Below are 17132 nucleotides of genomic sequence, written 5' to 3'. Positions count from 1 at the left end.
TAACATCAATTAGAATTTAGAGTTAATTTTCTAACATACTATACATTAAGTAGAATGAACTTTTGAACATAATCATAAGGTGTGCTTCCTCTCGGAACCCGCCTTCCTGACTGACAGACGGCCTTAGTGCTCTCTTACCATTGACACAAAATGCTACCATAGATCTTGTGAATCTCAACCCTTCCTTCTTAACTTTATGCTTAAGGATGTTTTATCTGAATGCATGTATGTGTAACAAGTCTATTCAGTCACACAGAGACTAGAACAGGGCATGGGGACCTCTAGAACTGAAGTCACAGGCGATTTTAACCTCCCCGAGGGTGCTGGGAAATGAACCAGGCTCGTCTGCAGGAGTAGCAAGTGCTCTTACCCACTGAGCAGTCTCTCCAGCCCTGATTGGTGTCTCAGTATAGATGAATTATTTCTCTTTGTGATACTGTGCTTTGGAAATAATTGTGAACCTGTATTATAATGCCAAAATTATTGGTTAGAAAATTAGTATTTGCTGAGATAAACCGTTAGAACTTTTTTAGACAAAGCCAGAAATCAGTTTTTCTCCTCATTGAGCTAGCTTAGGTTACTTCCTAGGTCATGGCTGAGGGATTCACGTGTGTGTGTGCGTGCATATGTTCTGTGTGTGTATGTGTATTCTGGCAAACACTGAGCATTAATGTGTTTATTGTATTAAGCAAAATATATACAAACACTTTCATCTTAGAATTATTGTATTCTTGAAATTTAAAATTAAATAATAAAAATGAGCGTTATTAGGGTGGGGCCCCAACTACTCTGTGTTCACCCCTTTCCACCAGATCTCTGCTTCCTTTACCCAGCTCATTCACAAGCCCACTCCTGCTCTCCCTCCCCTTCCCTGCTCTCCGTGTGAGTGCATGGCAAAAGGAAGGCCGTCTACTAGCTGGGAAATATGCTCTCATTAGGAAATGAAACTTCAAACCTTGAGTTAGAAGTCTAAGACTGTAGGTTCCTGAAAAACTAATGTTCATATGTTCAATGCGTAATTTTCTGGCATTTTGTTAGATCCGCCCAAATGGATTAAACCGTACATATTGGGGTATTGATATTTGGAAGCTGCTGGGGTTCTCATTCCTCTTGGGACCTTAAGTGGCCTTTTGATGGAGCAGCTTAAGGCCTGTGACAGACACACACACACACACACACACACACCTTCTGTTCTTAACACACCCTCATACGTCAAGCTTTACTAACAACTTTATAAACAGTTATTTTATTTTATTAATTTTTTAAAGATGTACGTATGTATGTATGTGAGTGCACTCTCTCTATCTTCATGCACCCCAGAAGAGGGCATCAGATCTCATTACAGATGGTTGTGAGCCACCATGTGGTTGCTGGGATTTGAACTCAGGACCTCTGGAAGAACAGACAGTGCTCTTAACCACTGAGCCATCTCTCTAAACAGTTATTTTATAATGTCTGACATTCAGTAGTATATTTTTATCAAAATATTTATTTTGCATAAATAGCTTACATAATACCTTAAAAATATGAAAGCTGTAACTTTCAAGTAATTTAATTTGTGTAACATGATAAATCATATATGTTGCTCTTATACAAAATATATTTTATGCTATATAGTATAATGAAAATTAACACAATGGTAAAAGGGGATGGATATTCAAAGTATCTATACTCTAATGATCTAACGTATGATATACATCACAGGAAGCAGTGTTCTTGAAGGAATGCAAGGAAAGGAAGCATTAATTTAATGTTTGTTTTGTTTGAATTTTTATTCTTTTTCAGAGAAATTTTATAATCAAAAATAAGAAATTGGTTACAAGACCTATAATTGTGTCTATTTGGATCTAATTACATATTTCTCAGCACATTGCCTGTCACACTCTGCCAGGGGACACTTCTTGAGCTGTATTATTTAGGATTTTATCCTGTGAGGGTCATGTGGTCACATTTAGTAGTGTTTACCAGAACGCATCATCCCTCTGTGGTACTCTGTACCTGTGCTAGGGGTGGAGTGCAGGGTCTCGCCTTGCTAAGCACAGGCTGTTACAGTTGCCTGCCCAGTTACAGCCCCACCTGTTGTGGTTTGCCTGGTGTAGCCTCAAGCTCAGTGCACTGGGCCTGTCCCTAGGCAAGCCTGGTCCCCTTCCCTTCAGGGGAGGGTGGCTTGTCCCTTGAAAATCCTTGACCATTGCTTTGTCTTCATCTCTAGCTGTTTTAAAGACTCCATTTGTCCCTTACCTTCAGTGTCAGGATATGTTTACGTATAATGTAATATATTTACTTGCATGTGTAAATTTATTATTTAACCTGCTTTGTTCACTGGACATTTAAAAATCTGTAGGTTATTTTCATTAAACCTTGTGAATTGAAAGTTGTTACTCTTCGATTATTGCCTATGTCCCATATTCATGTTTTTATTTTCTCTCCTTCTGTCTCTCTTTCTGGAACAAAATTTAAAGTGTTAAAGGTAAGGTTTTCTTCCAGATCTTTTAGCTGTCTGCGTCTTTACATGGTGGGCAACTGTTTTTCTAAATTATCTTCCATTTCACTCGTTCACTCTTTAATCCTGTCTAATCTGCTACTGAATTAACCTATGAAGGTTTTAGTTTTTGTTAATTGTATTTTTCCTTTCTGAAATTTAGTCCAGTTGTATCAATCTTTAAATGAGAGAAAGTATTCATGCGTGTGTGTGTGTGTGTGTGTGTGTGTGTGTGTGTGTGTGTGTGTGTGTGTGTGTAAAGAAGCAGAGGTGAGAGTAGACCACTCTCCAGCCACTTTGAGTTAAGGTTGAAGTGGGTGGAGGTCAGGCCGACGCACAGTGAGTGGCTTTACTCACCGAGACATCTCGCTGGCTGACCTGCACCAATCTGTATACATTGCTGATCTCTTCAAAAGTTTCAAATGAAGTTGGGTAGCTTTTTGTTAATATGCTTTAAGCATAAGATTGGCTTTATAACTGATTGAAAAATACAAATGATCTAAGGTTTTAGGGGTTTCTTACACTTGGTTTCTACTTGTTCTCATTCATGGCTCATTGTTTCTGCAAGTTTTAGATAAAATTTTTACGTTTTCATTTAATTGTGTGTATATATGTGTGTGCATATGTGTGTGTGCATACATGGATGTTGGACATTTTACAAGAGTTGGGTCTCTCCTTCATCCTTTGGTCCTGAGCTCAGGTTTGTCAGGCTTTGGGGCAGCTGTTTTTATCTGTGGAGGTCTCAGTCGTCCTCCCAGTGTCTCTGCCTTTGCCTTTGTACTGCCACTGCTTTGAGACTGCTGCCATCCTGCTGCTGTCAGGATGGTTGGATGATGCCCATCTCCACAGAGGCATCCATGTTGATTTCACCGCACTCCTGGAACTCCTGCTGCTGTGTGCTGTGTGGTGCTGTGTGGTGGTGTGTGGTGCTGTGTGGTGTGTGGTGCTGATGTAAATTAACAACCTGAGGATTGGTAGCTGACTCTGGTGGTGTGAGGTGGACCTGGAAGTCCGTCGGAAGCTTAGCGCATTTGCCTCCCTTTCTGGGAGTGGACTTCCAGCCATCGTAGGCCCTGGCTTTGACGTTCGTCCCTTTGACCTGTTAGGACCATCAACTGTAGTGAGACCTGTGCAGATGAGCAGGCTCTCTGACGGCAGACGCAGACCACACTTGCCTTCATTTCGGCGTCACAGTGTGTTACTAGCTTAAAAGTTCTTTGGTCTTTTGTGATACATTAAAATAATTTACCTAGAATTTTAAATTTTTTCCCTCAGAAGTTAGCTTAATAATCTTTAACTGACTTTTGTTTTGTTTTGTGTGGTTTTTTTTTTTTTTTTAAGACAAGGTTTTTCTGTGTGGCCCTGGCTGTCCTAGAACTCACAAGGCTGGCAAGGCTGGCCTCAAACTCAGAGATTCTGAGGTCTGCATCTGCTTCCCAAGTACTGGGGTCAAAGGTGTGTGCCACCATTGCCTGGCTTTAACTAACTAACTAACTTACTGTCTGTCTGTCTGTCTGTCTGTCTGTCTTTCTTTCCTCCTCCTCAGTGGATAATTAAATTTTTCTATACCTTTTCATTATTTTTCTTTAAAATTTAAAGTTTTATTTATTGCATTCTCATGCATACATGTAATGTATATTGATCATATTTGCCCCGCTACTTTTTTTATGAGGTTTTCTTCTTACCTCTATATCTCTATTCCCCCTTTTACTCTTAGAGAAAAACAGCATACTTGTGTTTGTGCGATTGTTCTAATTCACTCAGTGTGACGATTTCTGCATCCATTCATTTTCCTGCAAAGGACAGAACGTACTTGTTCTCGATGCTGAGTAAACTCTGTTGTGCATGCGCACACGGCTGCTTTTCCCTTCATCTGTCCTTCACCAGTAGACACCACCGCTCCCAGTCCTTGACCTCTCTGCTGTAACAGGGCCATGGTGAACATGGGAGCAGCTGTCCCTGTGGTAAATGGACTTTGATTCTGAGTGTGTACCTAGAAGCAGTGTAGTTAGCTTATGTACAGTTACTATTTTACCTTTTGAGGAATCGCCACACTGGTTTCCATGGTAACCGGACTAATACACACCCCAACAGCTACAAGGGCTCCTTTTCCTGTGCCTTCAACATCATTGGCTGTGGTCTTCCTGGTGGCAGCCTGTGTTTACTGAGTTGAGGTGGAATCTCTGAGTGCTTTTGATTTGCATTTCCCTGATGATTGGTCTTTTATTTATTACAAATAAATAATATGGTATTTCTAAAAATGAGTTTTTTATCAGAAGAATTTTTTGTAGTCATACTTAACCATATTTTTCTTTTAATGTCTCTTACCATAAAATTATACATATTTTATGTGTTTCTCTGGGTTTTGGGGATTTTGGCTCTTTCACTTGAAACTAGTTCACTACCAATTCATTTGTGTGTGATTACTGTAACTCTGAATCACACCACATAAATACCCCTGTTGTATTTTAGGAACACTGGACATCCAAAGCTATATTGCACTTCCAGAAACTGTGTGGTTTGAAGCCATTAGTGGGTGTGGTGGATGAGTACATAGACGGAATCCTTAATATCTTTCTTTGTGATACGTCCTCAAATGAAGATGTCTATTTTCATCACGTCTTGAGGACAGAAGGCCATGCTATTGTGTGCCGAGAAAACGCCCCATCCAAGGTACAGTGCATGTTTTGTTCTACACACTTTGTTTAAATGCCACACTTCAGGATATAAAACACTTTAGTATGAGCAGTTCCTGATTTACTCTTCAGTCCCAGGAATGTATGTTAGGTTCCTGGATTCTTACTGCAGACACCGTCTTCATTTCCAGGTGGCCATTGAAACCACCAATAACAAACAACTCCACATTCTGCTCATGGTTCTTTGTCCTCTGGTAAAAAGTTCATTTAGAACAAATGATCTAATCCCTGTGGCCCCAGAGTACTTGGTTATCAATGGTTTCCTGGAGAAGAAATGCATTCTCTTACTTTGCAAGCAGTGATAGAGCACCAGCAGTTTCTCGCCTGGCTGCTGGTTTGTACTAAAGAAGCGTCAGCGTCAGCGTCAGCGTGGAGGTGCTCGCCTCACCCATGATGGGGAATGCACCTCAGGGCAGTGGGTGCTGCTGGCTTGTTCTCCTCTTCTGCCTCGTTATATAATGACTCGTTATATAATGAAACGCTTCATCCTAGGGCTTCAGGGACTTCAACCCACCAGCACTGTACACTAACTCGAGCGCAGCGCCGGGCGACATGGTCCTGACCGAGCTGGGACATCCCGCTCAGCAGCACTATTTGAACGAAGACGGGGAGATCCTGCAGCAACCCCAGGTGAGCGCCCTGCATGGCTGGGAAAGCCCCTGCACATATAGTCACTCTGGTTCACTGTAGTTACATCCCCATCTTGTGGGTGAGCGGATTGCAGCTTTTCAGACTGGGAATCTTGCACAGTGATTGTAACAGTGGCCCCATCTCTGTGCCGTTTGCTCCTGTGCATTGATTCTGTTTCCTGTGGAACACTTGTCTTAGGCAGTAGATTCTCTCATGCCTTTGTGTGGCTCTGGCTCCCCTACACGGATGATGCCAGTGCTAATCTTTTTTAAAAATCTTTTGATTGCATTTATGAGTTATGTGTATGTGTAGAAGCACATGCATGCCTCAATGCACATTCGGAGGTCAGAAGAAAACTTGTGGGAGTTGGTTCTCTCTACCACGTGGGTTCCAGGGGTCAGGCTTGGGCTGATAGACTCGGTGACAAGTGCTTTTGCCCACTAAATATCTTACTACTCATTGTACCATTCAGTTTATTGAGCATTCTTGGCTCGTACTCTAAAAATGGCTCTCCCACCATGGTAATGACCATATTAGAATAATTTTCCAACATGTATTACTCCAATCCCTCCCCACCATGATGGTTTGTATATGCTTGGCCCAGGAAGTGGCACTATTAGGTGTGACTTGTTGAAGTAGGTGTGTCACTGTGGGCGTGGGCTTTAAGGCTGTCATCCTAGCTGTCTGGAAGTCAGTCTTCCACTACCTGCCTTCAGATAAAGATGTAGAACTCTCAGCTCCTCCTACACCATAACTGCATGAACTCTGCCATGCTCCTGCCTTGATGATAATTGACTGAACCTCTGCACCTGTAAGCCAGCCCCAATTAAATGTTTCTTATAAGAGTTGCTTATAAGCAACTTATAAGGTCATGGTGTCTGTTCCCAGCAGTAAACACCCCCCCCAACCCCAATAGAAGCAGTTCTTGAGCTAGTGTTGTATCCCAGGCGCTGTCGTGAGTTCTCCCGTAGGTTACTTACTCTTCAGAGCACAAAGGGAAAGTGAAGCCCACAGTAAGAATTTAGTGTTTCTTGAACAAAGTAAGACAAATCCTCTGAGTCTCACATTCCATGGCAATAGCTACTGGGCTAAGAATGTTTGGTATTTTAAATTTAAGGGTCAGAGGTGCTTTGTTTGCTGATATAAGGTGTTTTATTTTCTTTGCATGTTATAGATATAAAAATACCGCTTTGTTTAGTAGGCACATCTATGTATTTTAGAGGTGGGAAGTCTTTTTTTTTTTAAGTAATTACCGACTACTAAAAGATATTGAAGGGGCTGGGGATTTAGCTCAGTGGTAGAGCGCTTACCTAGGAAGCGCAAGGCCCTGGGTTCGGTCCCCAGCTCCGAAAAAAAGAACCAAAAAAAAAAAAAAAAAAAAAGATATTGAAAGGCACAGCTGTTTTGACTGTGCCTTTGACTTGTCATGAAAAGTGGGCGGTGACACCCACCTCTGAGGCCAGCACACAGGAGCTCCATGGCAAGACTTTGTCTCCAACAACACACAAACGTACCCATGGCTCCCGCTGCAGTTGCAAAGGCAGTAGTTTAGCCTGGGACTGGATAAATGGCTCAGGGGCGAAGACCACTGGCTGCTTTTGCAAAGAAGCTGTGTGTTGGTTCCAAGCACCCACATAGTGGCTCAGAACTGCCTGTAACTTTAGTTCCAGGGAATCCCATTCCCTCTTCTGGGTCCTTGGGGAGAAGGCAGATGTGGTATACATACAGTCAAAACATTCATACATATAAAATAAAAAAGATTAAAAACTGTTAAATGACACATTTGTTAGTTTATGAGTGTCTTGCCCTCCGTGTTAGTGATGCACCATAGTGCACCTGGTGCCCGTGGATGTCAGAGGAGAGAGCGGATCTCTGGGAAGTAGAGGGTGGATGGTTCCTAGCCACCTTGCGGATATTGGGAGTCACACTTGAGTCTTGTAGTAAGAGCAGCGATGCCTTTAACCACTGCCCCAGCCATCCAGCCCCTAGCATTGTTTTTAATTAATCTGGTTTGTTTGGTTTATAACAAGATTGAGTCTTTCTTAATTATTATTACCGCACTGGAAGAACTGTATTTCCTTATTCTTGAATAGTGAATTTAATTCATTGTTTATCCTTTTTAGAATATCTTTTATCTGTTGCTTTCTTCAAGCAATCATAGTTTGGTTCTAGAAATGAAATAGCATCTTTTGTGCAGAAGAAAAAAATACATAAACTCTCCTGATTTGGTTTGTACTTTGGTCCAACTGAGCTCTGTGCCACCCACATGCACCCCCACTGTGAACCCAGCCTCTTGCCCATTGCCACTGCCTTTGAGTGTCCTGTGTGTGTAGCATCCTCACTGCATCCTCTCTCCTTTCACACGGCCTCCTTCCTGCATCTGCACCCATGTCTCTGCAATGGCCGTACTGGGAAGACTGCTATTACCTCCTTTGTAGCTACAGGGTATCTTGTAGACACTTGATCATGTGCCCAACTGTGGTCACTTGATAACATGTGCAATGAGGATTGTTTTCTGATATAGTTGAACAGAATGGGAAGATGTAGGGAAATGTGTAAAAATGAGAGAGAGAGAGAGAGAGAGAGAGAGAGAGAGAGAGAGAGAGAGAGAGAGAGAAAGAAAGAAAGAAAGAAAGAAAGAAAGAATGAGAATATACCTTTGTACATGTATAAACTGTAGAGTATACTTTCCACCAAAGTTTATAGGAATGCAGATTTTGGAAACAGCATTAATGTAGAAAATGATTTTTCTTTTATATCTACTAGCAAGATATTAATGACGAGAAGTCTATAAGTCACCTTAAATCTGTATCTGAGGAATTATTAAAGGATTCTAAATTGGGTCCATTGAAAACCCGGGAGAGCTGTGAAGAGGAGCCACAGTGGTCCATCCTGAAGCCAAAGGATCCGAAGGAAGAGAATGAGGTAAGAGAAGGAGGTGGCACCTGGAAATCAGTGCTCTGCGGGCTCCACTGCTTTTGTCTGTGAGTGCTGCTCTGTGACACTGAAAACCTCCTTAACAGTCACCAAGACCACAGCGGTGCAACAGAGCCAATCGATCACAGAGAAGAAAAGCACGGTCGGACCGTGCGTAGGTTACTATCCCCAGGCCGAGTCACAATGGCAACATTAGAGGTCCTGCGTAGCAATATGAGGAAAACTCATCAGGAAATATATTTCTATTTTTGGAGGAACATATTTTTATTTTATACAAGTGTTTATATGCACATAACTTAGAGTCCCTCATGACACCTGCATTTTCTGTTTTCTTTTTTTTTTACATTTCTTTTTTTTTAATTTATTTAATACTTAATAATAATTCTTTGGTTTCTGGGCAAACATCCCCCTCCCCCCTCCCCTTCCTTACAGGTATTCCCCTCCCCATCCTCCCCCCATTACCACCCTCCCCCCAACAATCACGTTCACTGGGGGTTCAGTATTAGCAGGACCCAGGGCTTCCCCTTCCACTGGTGATCTTACTAGGATATTCATTGCTACCTATGAGGTCAGAGCCCAGGGTCAGTCCATGTATAGTCTTTAGGTAGTGGCTTAGTCCCTGGAAGCTCTGGTTGCTTGGCATTGTTGTTCATATGGGGTCTCGAGCCCCTTCAAGCTCTTCCAGTTCTTTCTCTGATTCCTTCAACGGGGGTCCTATTCTCAGTTCAGTGGTTTGCTGCTGGCATTCGCCTCTGTATTTGCTGTATTCTGGCTGTGTCTCTCAGGAGCGATCTACATCCGGCTCCTGTCGGTCTGCACTTCTTTGCTTCATCCATCTTGTCTAATTGCATTTTCTGTTTTCTAAAACAACCATTTTCTAAATCATCTTGCTTAGCTGTTGTTAAATTTCCCCTTTAATTGTTTCATTAAAAACTATACTTCGTATTTCCTGATTTTCCAGTTTAAGTATCTTTGTATTTCTTGGCATAGAAGAAATTTTTCATCCCTTCACTACACATACACTTAGCCTTCATTCCACTCCCCTGCCGTCAGTATTAATGCTATTTTCTGCTGACTCAAATCGTGTGCGAGGACACTTTCCATGTATACTTTTGAATAATCTCTTTGTTTATTCTTTGAAAATTTGATACATTTTATTGTATTCTTTCTCCTTTCCTGACTCCTCCCAGATCTCGCCACCTCCTCTCCAAGCATCTTCATGCTCTTTTTCTCTCCTAAAAGAAAGTAGAGTTCAATTTGTGTCGGCTAACGGCTCCTGAGCAGGGGCCTGCCCTGGGATGTGGTGTCACCCACGGAAGAAGAGATCTCCCTCTCCATCAGCTGTCGTTGAGATGGCTTCGTGGAAGAGTGGGGTTGGTGCCCACGTTCTCTCTTCCATGCTGACTGTTGTCTGGTTTGAGTTTGTGCAGGTCTTACGCATGCTGGCGTGAATTTTATGTTGATACTTCTTTTTAAGTTAACTACAGCAGCATTGACTTTATTTTGGTGTGCTTTTCTGTCAGTTTTAATCTACAAATAGCTTTATGTATTCCACACAGTTTTATGTATTCAGGATGCAGAATAGCTCCAGCACCTGGAGTAACCCGTCTCCCTGGTTTTGGTCACAGTTTCTCATATTACTGGTGTTTCGTTACGACTAGCATATAATAGAAGTTTAAGAGTGACTTTTTAGTGGAGCATAATACCTTTGAGTACCTCATATGTATCCAGGTTGTTGATAGTTCAAAGCTTTTGTGTTCTGAATGTTACTTGGTTGCATTAGCGATCCCACAGTTTGAATATCCATCGCGAACCAAGGTTTATTTGAATTGTTTCCAGCTTTGAATAATTATGAATAGCATTACTATAGGTGTTCATACACAGTTTTGTGTGTGTGTGTGTGTGTGTGTGTACGTGTACACCTAAGTTTCATTTATGCAGAGAAAATGTCCAGACATAGGACTGGTGTGTTATGTGACAGTGTTTGGCAGACTGCTCTCCAGAGGAGCTGTACCTTTTCATGTTCCCACCTGTAGTGTATATGTTCCGGGTGTTGCCATTAACAGTTGGGAATTGTTGTTTTCTCCCTGTCTTGAGTTTTCTTAAATGTCCCAGCTGTGTGTCCTTGGTCAGATGGTGGTCTCCACTGTCTCATTTGTAACTTGTCCTTTCACTGTCTCTCACACAGCAAACTTTTTCATTTTAGAAAGTCCAACGTGACAACTTTTTTCCTGTTAATTTTGAGTTACTTTTTAGCACAGGTGTTGTGAGGATAGGATTCATTTTGTTATACATGGACGCACAGTTGCTTTAGCATCATTTTATTGAGAAAACTCCTGTTTCCACAGAATTGCCTTTAATCCTTTACTAAAAGGAAAAAAAAGTGGGTTGTTGGTTCCTGTGAGTCAGTGGCCACTCTGAATTCTGTGCCAGGGGTCTGTAGGTCTGAACTTTCTCAGTGTCACACAGTCTTGCTTGTACACATGCATGTAGGTACTCGTGAAGAGAGAATCAGGGAGTCTGAGTCTTCACATTTTATCATTTTTAAATTATTATGAATAATATTCTTTTAGCCTTTAGAATCATTGTGTCTGAGTCTTACTTTTGTCAGTCATCATTCTGGGTTCAAATTTATTTTGTGATTATTTTGCTTGGTTCTCATTTAGTTTTCTTTTCTTCCAGTTGTGAAGGTGGAGCTTTAGATCTTTCCTAAGCTCTGCATCTGTGCTGTGTCTGTATACAGTTAAGCCACACTGCACAAATTTGAATGTTTTATTGTTATTTTCAGCTAGTAGGTTTTTAAATTTCTTTTGAAATGCACTTGAACTATGGAATTATTTAGAATTGTTTAATTTACAAGTATTTTGAGATTTTCTTGTTTTCCTTTTGTTATTCCCTGTGTTGTATATCATGGTCTGGGAGCGTACTTTATTCTCTGTGGAGTGTATAGTGTATGGTCTGGGTGCCTACTTTGTATGTTTCGGGTCCTTACATTGCCAAGCTTTGTTTTGCTGACACAGGACGTGGTTTTTTGGCTGACGCCCTGTGCCTTTGAAAAGGATGTGTATTCTATTGTGTATTCTACTTCAGGTGGAAGTCACTGCTCGCAGCTGGTGGCAGCATTTGCTGCTCTCCAGTGTCATTGACGCTGACTGGTTGTATTGATTACTGGGAAGGATGTCCCAAGTCTCCCACTCTCCTCTTGGGCTTTGCCTGTTTCTCCTCTTTTTCCGTCGTATTTCCTCTGTTTGTTCAGGTGTTGTCCTGTGATCTAGGACTATGTTTTCTTGGTGAACTGACGCCCATCCTTAGGAGATGTCTGTCTTTGTTTACAGTTACTTTCCACACAGAAGCCTGCATGTCTAATCCAGGAAAGTCGTACTTCTGTGTGTGTCTGCAAGGAGTATCTTCCTCTTCCTTTTACTTGTAGCCTATTTAGTAGTCGTATTGAGACAGTATGTCATTTATTCATTTGTAGAAGCCCACTGATCATCGTCAGACTGTTGGTACTTTGTGACTACCGTGTTTTAGATCTGGTGTTACCTTTTCATTAGCTATTCCTGACTTCCTGACTCTACTCCCCTTCCCTGCTGCAGTTTACATTTTAAGGAAATTTGCTTTTTAAAGTTTCTATTATAGTTGTTTTTATACTTTTATTTACTTATATTACTTACTCACTTTACATTCTGCTCACTGCCCCCTCCCTATCAACCCCCCTCCCACAATCCTTCTTCCCATCCACCCTCCTCTTCTCCCCTGAGCACCCAGCACTTCAAGTCTGTGAGGCTAGGCACATCCTCACCTACTGAGGCCAGAGAAGGCAGCCCCGCTTTTGCAATAGCCCCTGCTCCAGTTGTTCTGGGCTCACATGGAGGTCAAGCTGCACATCTGCTACATACGTGTGGGGAGGCCTAGGTCCAGCCCGTGTATGCTCTTTGGTTGGTGGTTCAGTCTCTGAGAGCCCCAAGGGTCCAGGTTGGTTGACTTTGTCGGTCTTCCTGTAGGGTTTCTATCCCTCTGGGCCTGCAATCCTTCCTCCTGCTCTTCCCTAAGAGTCCCTAAGCTCCGTCCACTGTGTGGCTGTGGGTCTCTGCATCTGTCTGAGTCAGCTGCTGGGCGGAGCCTCTCAGAGGACAGCCATGCTAGGCTCCTGTCTGCAAGCACCACAGAGCATCATTAATGGTGTTAGGAATTGGTGCTTGTCCAAGGAATGGGTTTCAAGTTGGGCCCATTATTGGTTGGTCATGCCCACGTCCCTGCGTTTCTTGTAGACAGGATAAATTTTGGATTGAAAGTTTTGTGGGTGGGTTGGTGTCCCTATCACTCCATTGGATTTTGCCTGGTTACAGGAGGTGGCCCCTTCAGGTTCCGTATCCCCAATGCTGTGAGTCACTGCTAAGGACACCCTTATGGACTCCTGGGTGCTTCCCTTATTCCAGGTCTGTCTCATCTTAGAGATGCCCCTCCCCCACCTCCTCTCCCCTGTCAGTTGCAGTTCCAGTCATTCTCATGGCCTGGATTTTTACACTGGATTCATACAGTAATTTACCACTGAATTGCATGTAGCTGTTATTCAGTATGTGGCTGTCTTACCACCAAGTAAATCATTGTGAAGACTATCACAGACTTAAAAGGTCTATTCCCCAGACACAGAAATCACGCACACAGGTTCCTTCCTTTCATTGCTTTAAACTTTTCTTTCCACTTGTTTTCAGTCCTGTGGTTTCTGATGCAGAATTTATAGTCACGTTTTCTGTGGGCAGTGGGCCATGTTTATTGGTTATATTCCGTGGTTTCGTAGTCTTCAGGAGGCTCACCGTCGTCTGTCCAGGCTAGATTTCCTTAGGTCTAGACTGCTTCAAGATTATTCATCTAATACATTTACCTTTCACTGAAGTTTGGGGGGTTTTAAACATAGTTCCTTGTTTGGGTAGAAACAGGCTTCGTTTATTCCAGGTGAGTAACCCACCACCAGTGTCCGCTCCAGCCCTTCAAGCTAATTCCCTGCATTGTACTTTGTCTTAGCATTGATTATACAACTGTTAAGTAGTTTGTAATTGTCCCCCAACTTCCTGAGCTTCTTTATCTCTTGGAGTAACCTTCCCTAAACTCTTTTCTATGCTGTTCAGACTAGATAATGTCTATTGATCTGCCTTCAAGCCCATCCATGCTTTCCTATCATAGTAAGAAGACAGTAATCTCAATAAACAGCATAAAAACTGGTTCTGATCGGGGATATCCTGAAGACTCGTATGTGAAGGTTTAGTTGCCAGCTGCTGGTGCTGTTGAGAAAAAGGAGTTAAGAGACTAGCTGGAGGAAGTCGGGTGTGCATGGCGGGGTGGGGGTGTTGAATGAACTGGGACACGGGGATCCTAGTCCTTTACCCACCTCTCCCTCCCCTTCTCTGGCCAGTGCAGGGAGCAACCCTGGTAGTTTGAATGAGAATGGCTGCCATTGGCTCATAGATTAGAGTTGACTGCCTGACCATCAGGGGGTGGTGCAGTTTGAAAGGTTAGGAAGTCTGGCCTTATTGGAGGAAGTAAGTCACAGGAAGTGGGCTTTGAGCTTTCAGAAAGCCCATTCCATGCCCAGGGTTTCTCTCTTCCTCCTACCTGCATATCTGAATATAGGAACGCTAAGTTACTTCTCCAGCATCGTGTCTGCCCGCACGCCTCCACGACTAGAGTCTAAACCTCTGAAACTGTAAGCCAACCCCAATTAAATGTTGTTCTTCATAAGGGTTGCCAAGATTGTGGTGTCTCTTCACAGCAACAAAAAGCTGATCGAGACTAATAATTCATCAAAAAGAATTATCGATTCAGAACCAAGAACCTTTGGCAATAGGTCATAGGGCCTAAGGGAGAGCCTAATGTTGTTTTCTGTTAAATGGACAGTGTCAAACAGTTCCTAATGACATAAGGTGTTTTTCTGCCACACCCTTCTCCTGTGATGCCTGCCTCACTGTAGGCTTCAGTAATGGAAACATTGCCTTTTGAAGTCGTTCTGCCTCAGATATTTTGTCAAAGTAATGGAAATGAGATGGAAACGCGGATGCTGGCTATGAGGTTGTAGCTGTCATTCTGTGAAATTGTGGTTTAGAAGCTTTTGGAATCACCAGTTTATAGGAGGAAAAATTTGGAGAAGGAGGCAGGAGAAAGACCAGACTGCTGCAAGCCAAGCTTAGTGGCTGATCATGATAAAAGCTTAGACCATCAGAATACTGGTGACCACGCCCAGTGACGGTTGTGCTTAGTAGGCGTGGTGGCTGTTCTTGGTGTGAACTGAGGTGTGAAAACCCACTTCTGAAGCAGATGTTTGAGGTGAGAAGATTCACCTCTAATCTGATGCCCTCTTTTGGCCCCTGGACACCAGACATGCATACGGTACGCGCACATTCACATATGCAGGTAAAACACTCACATCATAAAATGTTTTCAGTCGTTGAGTGCTTTGCATTGGGATGGTTAGTGTTCTGAGGCCTCAGGAAGACTTCCCTTGGAAACAAAGCCAAGCCTCTGAGTTGTGGCATTCCCACTGCCCAGCTCTCCAGGAAGTCGGCGGCTCTGGCTTTACTGCTCCACTGGTGACAGAACTTGATACCAGATTCTAGCCTCTCCCAGGTGTTGTCTTTTCAAGCATACAGAATGTAAGAGTCACAGAGCTGAGGAGACTTCCTCTGGTTTCAAAGGAAAGCCCAAGAAAGCAGGCATGTGGTACAGTCCCTGTGGGGAGCTCCCAAAAGTGCAGCACATTAGCCTGAGTGAAACCAAAGTGACAGTGGAGACCTAGGAAGTTAGTGGTGGCAGAAACATGGAAAATCGGCAGAGAAAAGCTACAGTCACCAGCCAGTGTGCGAGTGAGCTGCCGCGTGGTGGCTGCTAGACAAGAGTGGGATAAGGGCAGCAGGGCCCTTTCCCACCACCTTGTTCCCTGCAGACAGAGTTTGCTGTTTGCCTGGTCGGTTTTGCTGTTTTGGTCCAGTCCTTTCTTGGTATTCGCCTATGTCTCATTTGGAATAGAGGGTTTACTCCTATGCTGTTGTAAAGTGTATATTTTTTGTTTGGTTTTTGCTTTTTGAGATAGGATCTCACCCTACACCTCTGGCTGGCCTGGAACTCACAGAGATCCACCTGTCTCTGGCTCTATAACTTAATATTTCTTTTTTTTTCTTTTCTTTTCTTTTTTCTTTTTTTTTTTTTTTTTGCAGGGTTCACAGCTGAGAGTTTTTGAGATGTAGGTGCTGTGGCCCCTAGGTGGCTTCCATACTCCCATGTCCACTGGAATACCGTGTGACACAAAATAAAGGAGCCTAGCAAACTAGTGGAACCTTAGAATAGGCCTGGAACAGGGCGGTGGCTCCCCCCACCCCTGGCTTCACGGGAGTCCCCTCCAGTGCTGGCAGCCTGGCACCTCCCAGTAGTGACAGTGGGATAGTTGGCTACTCCAAAGCCGTCAATTTCTCATTGGTCCAAAAGCTGTGTAAAAACACTTGCTGCTGCGCCATAAAGCAGATCGGCACCTCAGTGCGGGTCTCCAGGGTCCGTGTCTGGGCTTTGGTGACTCCGCCTCCCTCACCCACTCCTGGGTCCTGGTTCCCACAAGGAGACTTTTGGCTTGCACTTTTGAGCATCATAGAACAGCTAAGGCTTTGGGGACTCTTGAAGGCACACGAGATGTGGTCTTGCATGATACAGACAGGAGATTTAGACTTGAAATGTCCCTCAAAGGCTGTGTGCTAAGGTCTGGATGCTCACTTGTGGTATCATTGTGAGGTAGTAGAAGCCAGGAGGTGAGCGGTCGTGCTTTCCCTCTCTGTTTTCTTCCACCAGGAGTGAGCAGTCTCCTCAGTTACATGTTCTCACTGTCAGGATAGCCCGTCTCCTCAGGTCCACATGGAGGCAACTGACCATGGACTGACACTCTGAAACCATGAGTCAAGAAAAAGGGAATTCCTTTTGAATTCTCTTAGAAATTTCATTTGAGTAATGCGAAGCTGACTAACACAAATCCTTCTTTCTTCTTCTTTATTCCATGTGTCTTAACTTTCCAAAACTCCCTCTAGCTGGTGAAGAGAGCGGCTGCCTGAGTCCTGGGTGTAGGGCAGCCATCTGGAGATGCAGTTGCTTCCACACCGACTTTCCTCTCACGCTCCCGTTTCCGTACCCCGTCTGCTCTCTCACCCAAGAGCTTTGCTGCTGACGTTTACTCTGTAAATCTCCTGAGCTTTTATGTTATGCGTATGTGGTTGCCTCTCAGTTTCTCCCACTGTACATACACTCTGACCTGTGGTGGGTTAGGACCCCTTAGTCAGGTATGAAGTGCTGCTTTCTTACACCGAGCAGACAGCATTGCCTCATCTCCCACACCATCACAGGCCTGCCCTTAA

General features: G+C 43.4%; 1 protein-coding gene across 7 annotated transcripts in view; it reads left to right on the top strand.

Moving 5' to 3' along the window:
* The window catches only part of Tdrd5 (tudor domain containing 5), a 48037-nt gene that overhangs the window by 22860 nt on the left and 8045 nt on the right, over positions 1-17132 (top strand). For all 7 annotated transcript variants that reach the window (XM_087580197.1, XM_087580194.1, XM_087580196.1 and 4 more), the window contains 3 exons: positions 4955-5155; positions 5671-5808; positions 8575-8733. In XM_087580197.1, the coding sequence (XP_087436323.1) occupies positions 4955-5155; positions 5671-5808; positions 8575-8733 (498 nt within the window). The remainder of the gene's footprint in view (positions 1-4954; positions 5156-5670; positions 5809-8574; positions 8734-17132) is intronic.

This window comes from Rattus norvegicus, chromosome 13 (genome assembly GCF_021556685.1).
Source record: "Rattus norvegicus strain SHRSP/BbbUtx chromosome 13, alternate assembly SHRSP_T2T, whole genome shotgun sequence".
Classification (NCBI taxonomy): Eukaryota; Metazoa; Chordata; class Mammalia; order Rodentia; family Muridae; genus Rattus; species Rattus norvegicus.
The sequence above is the reverse complement of the archived record's forward strand: the minus strand, read 5'-3'. Positions and strand labels throughout refer to the sequence as shown.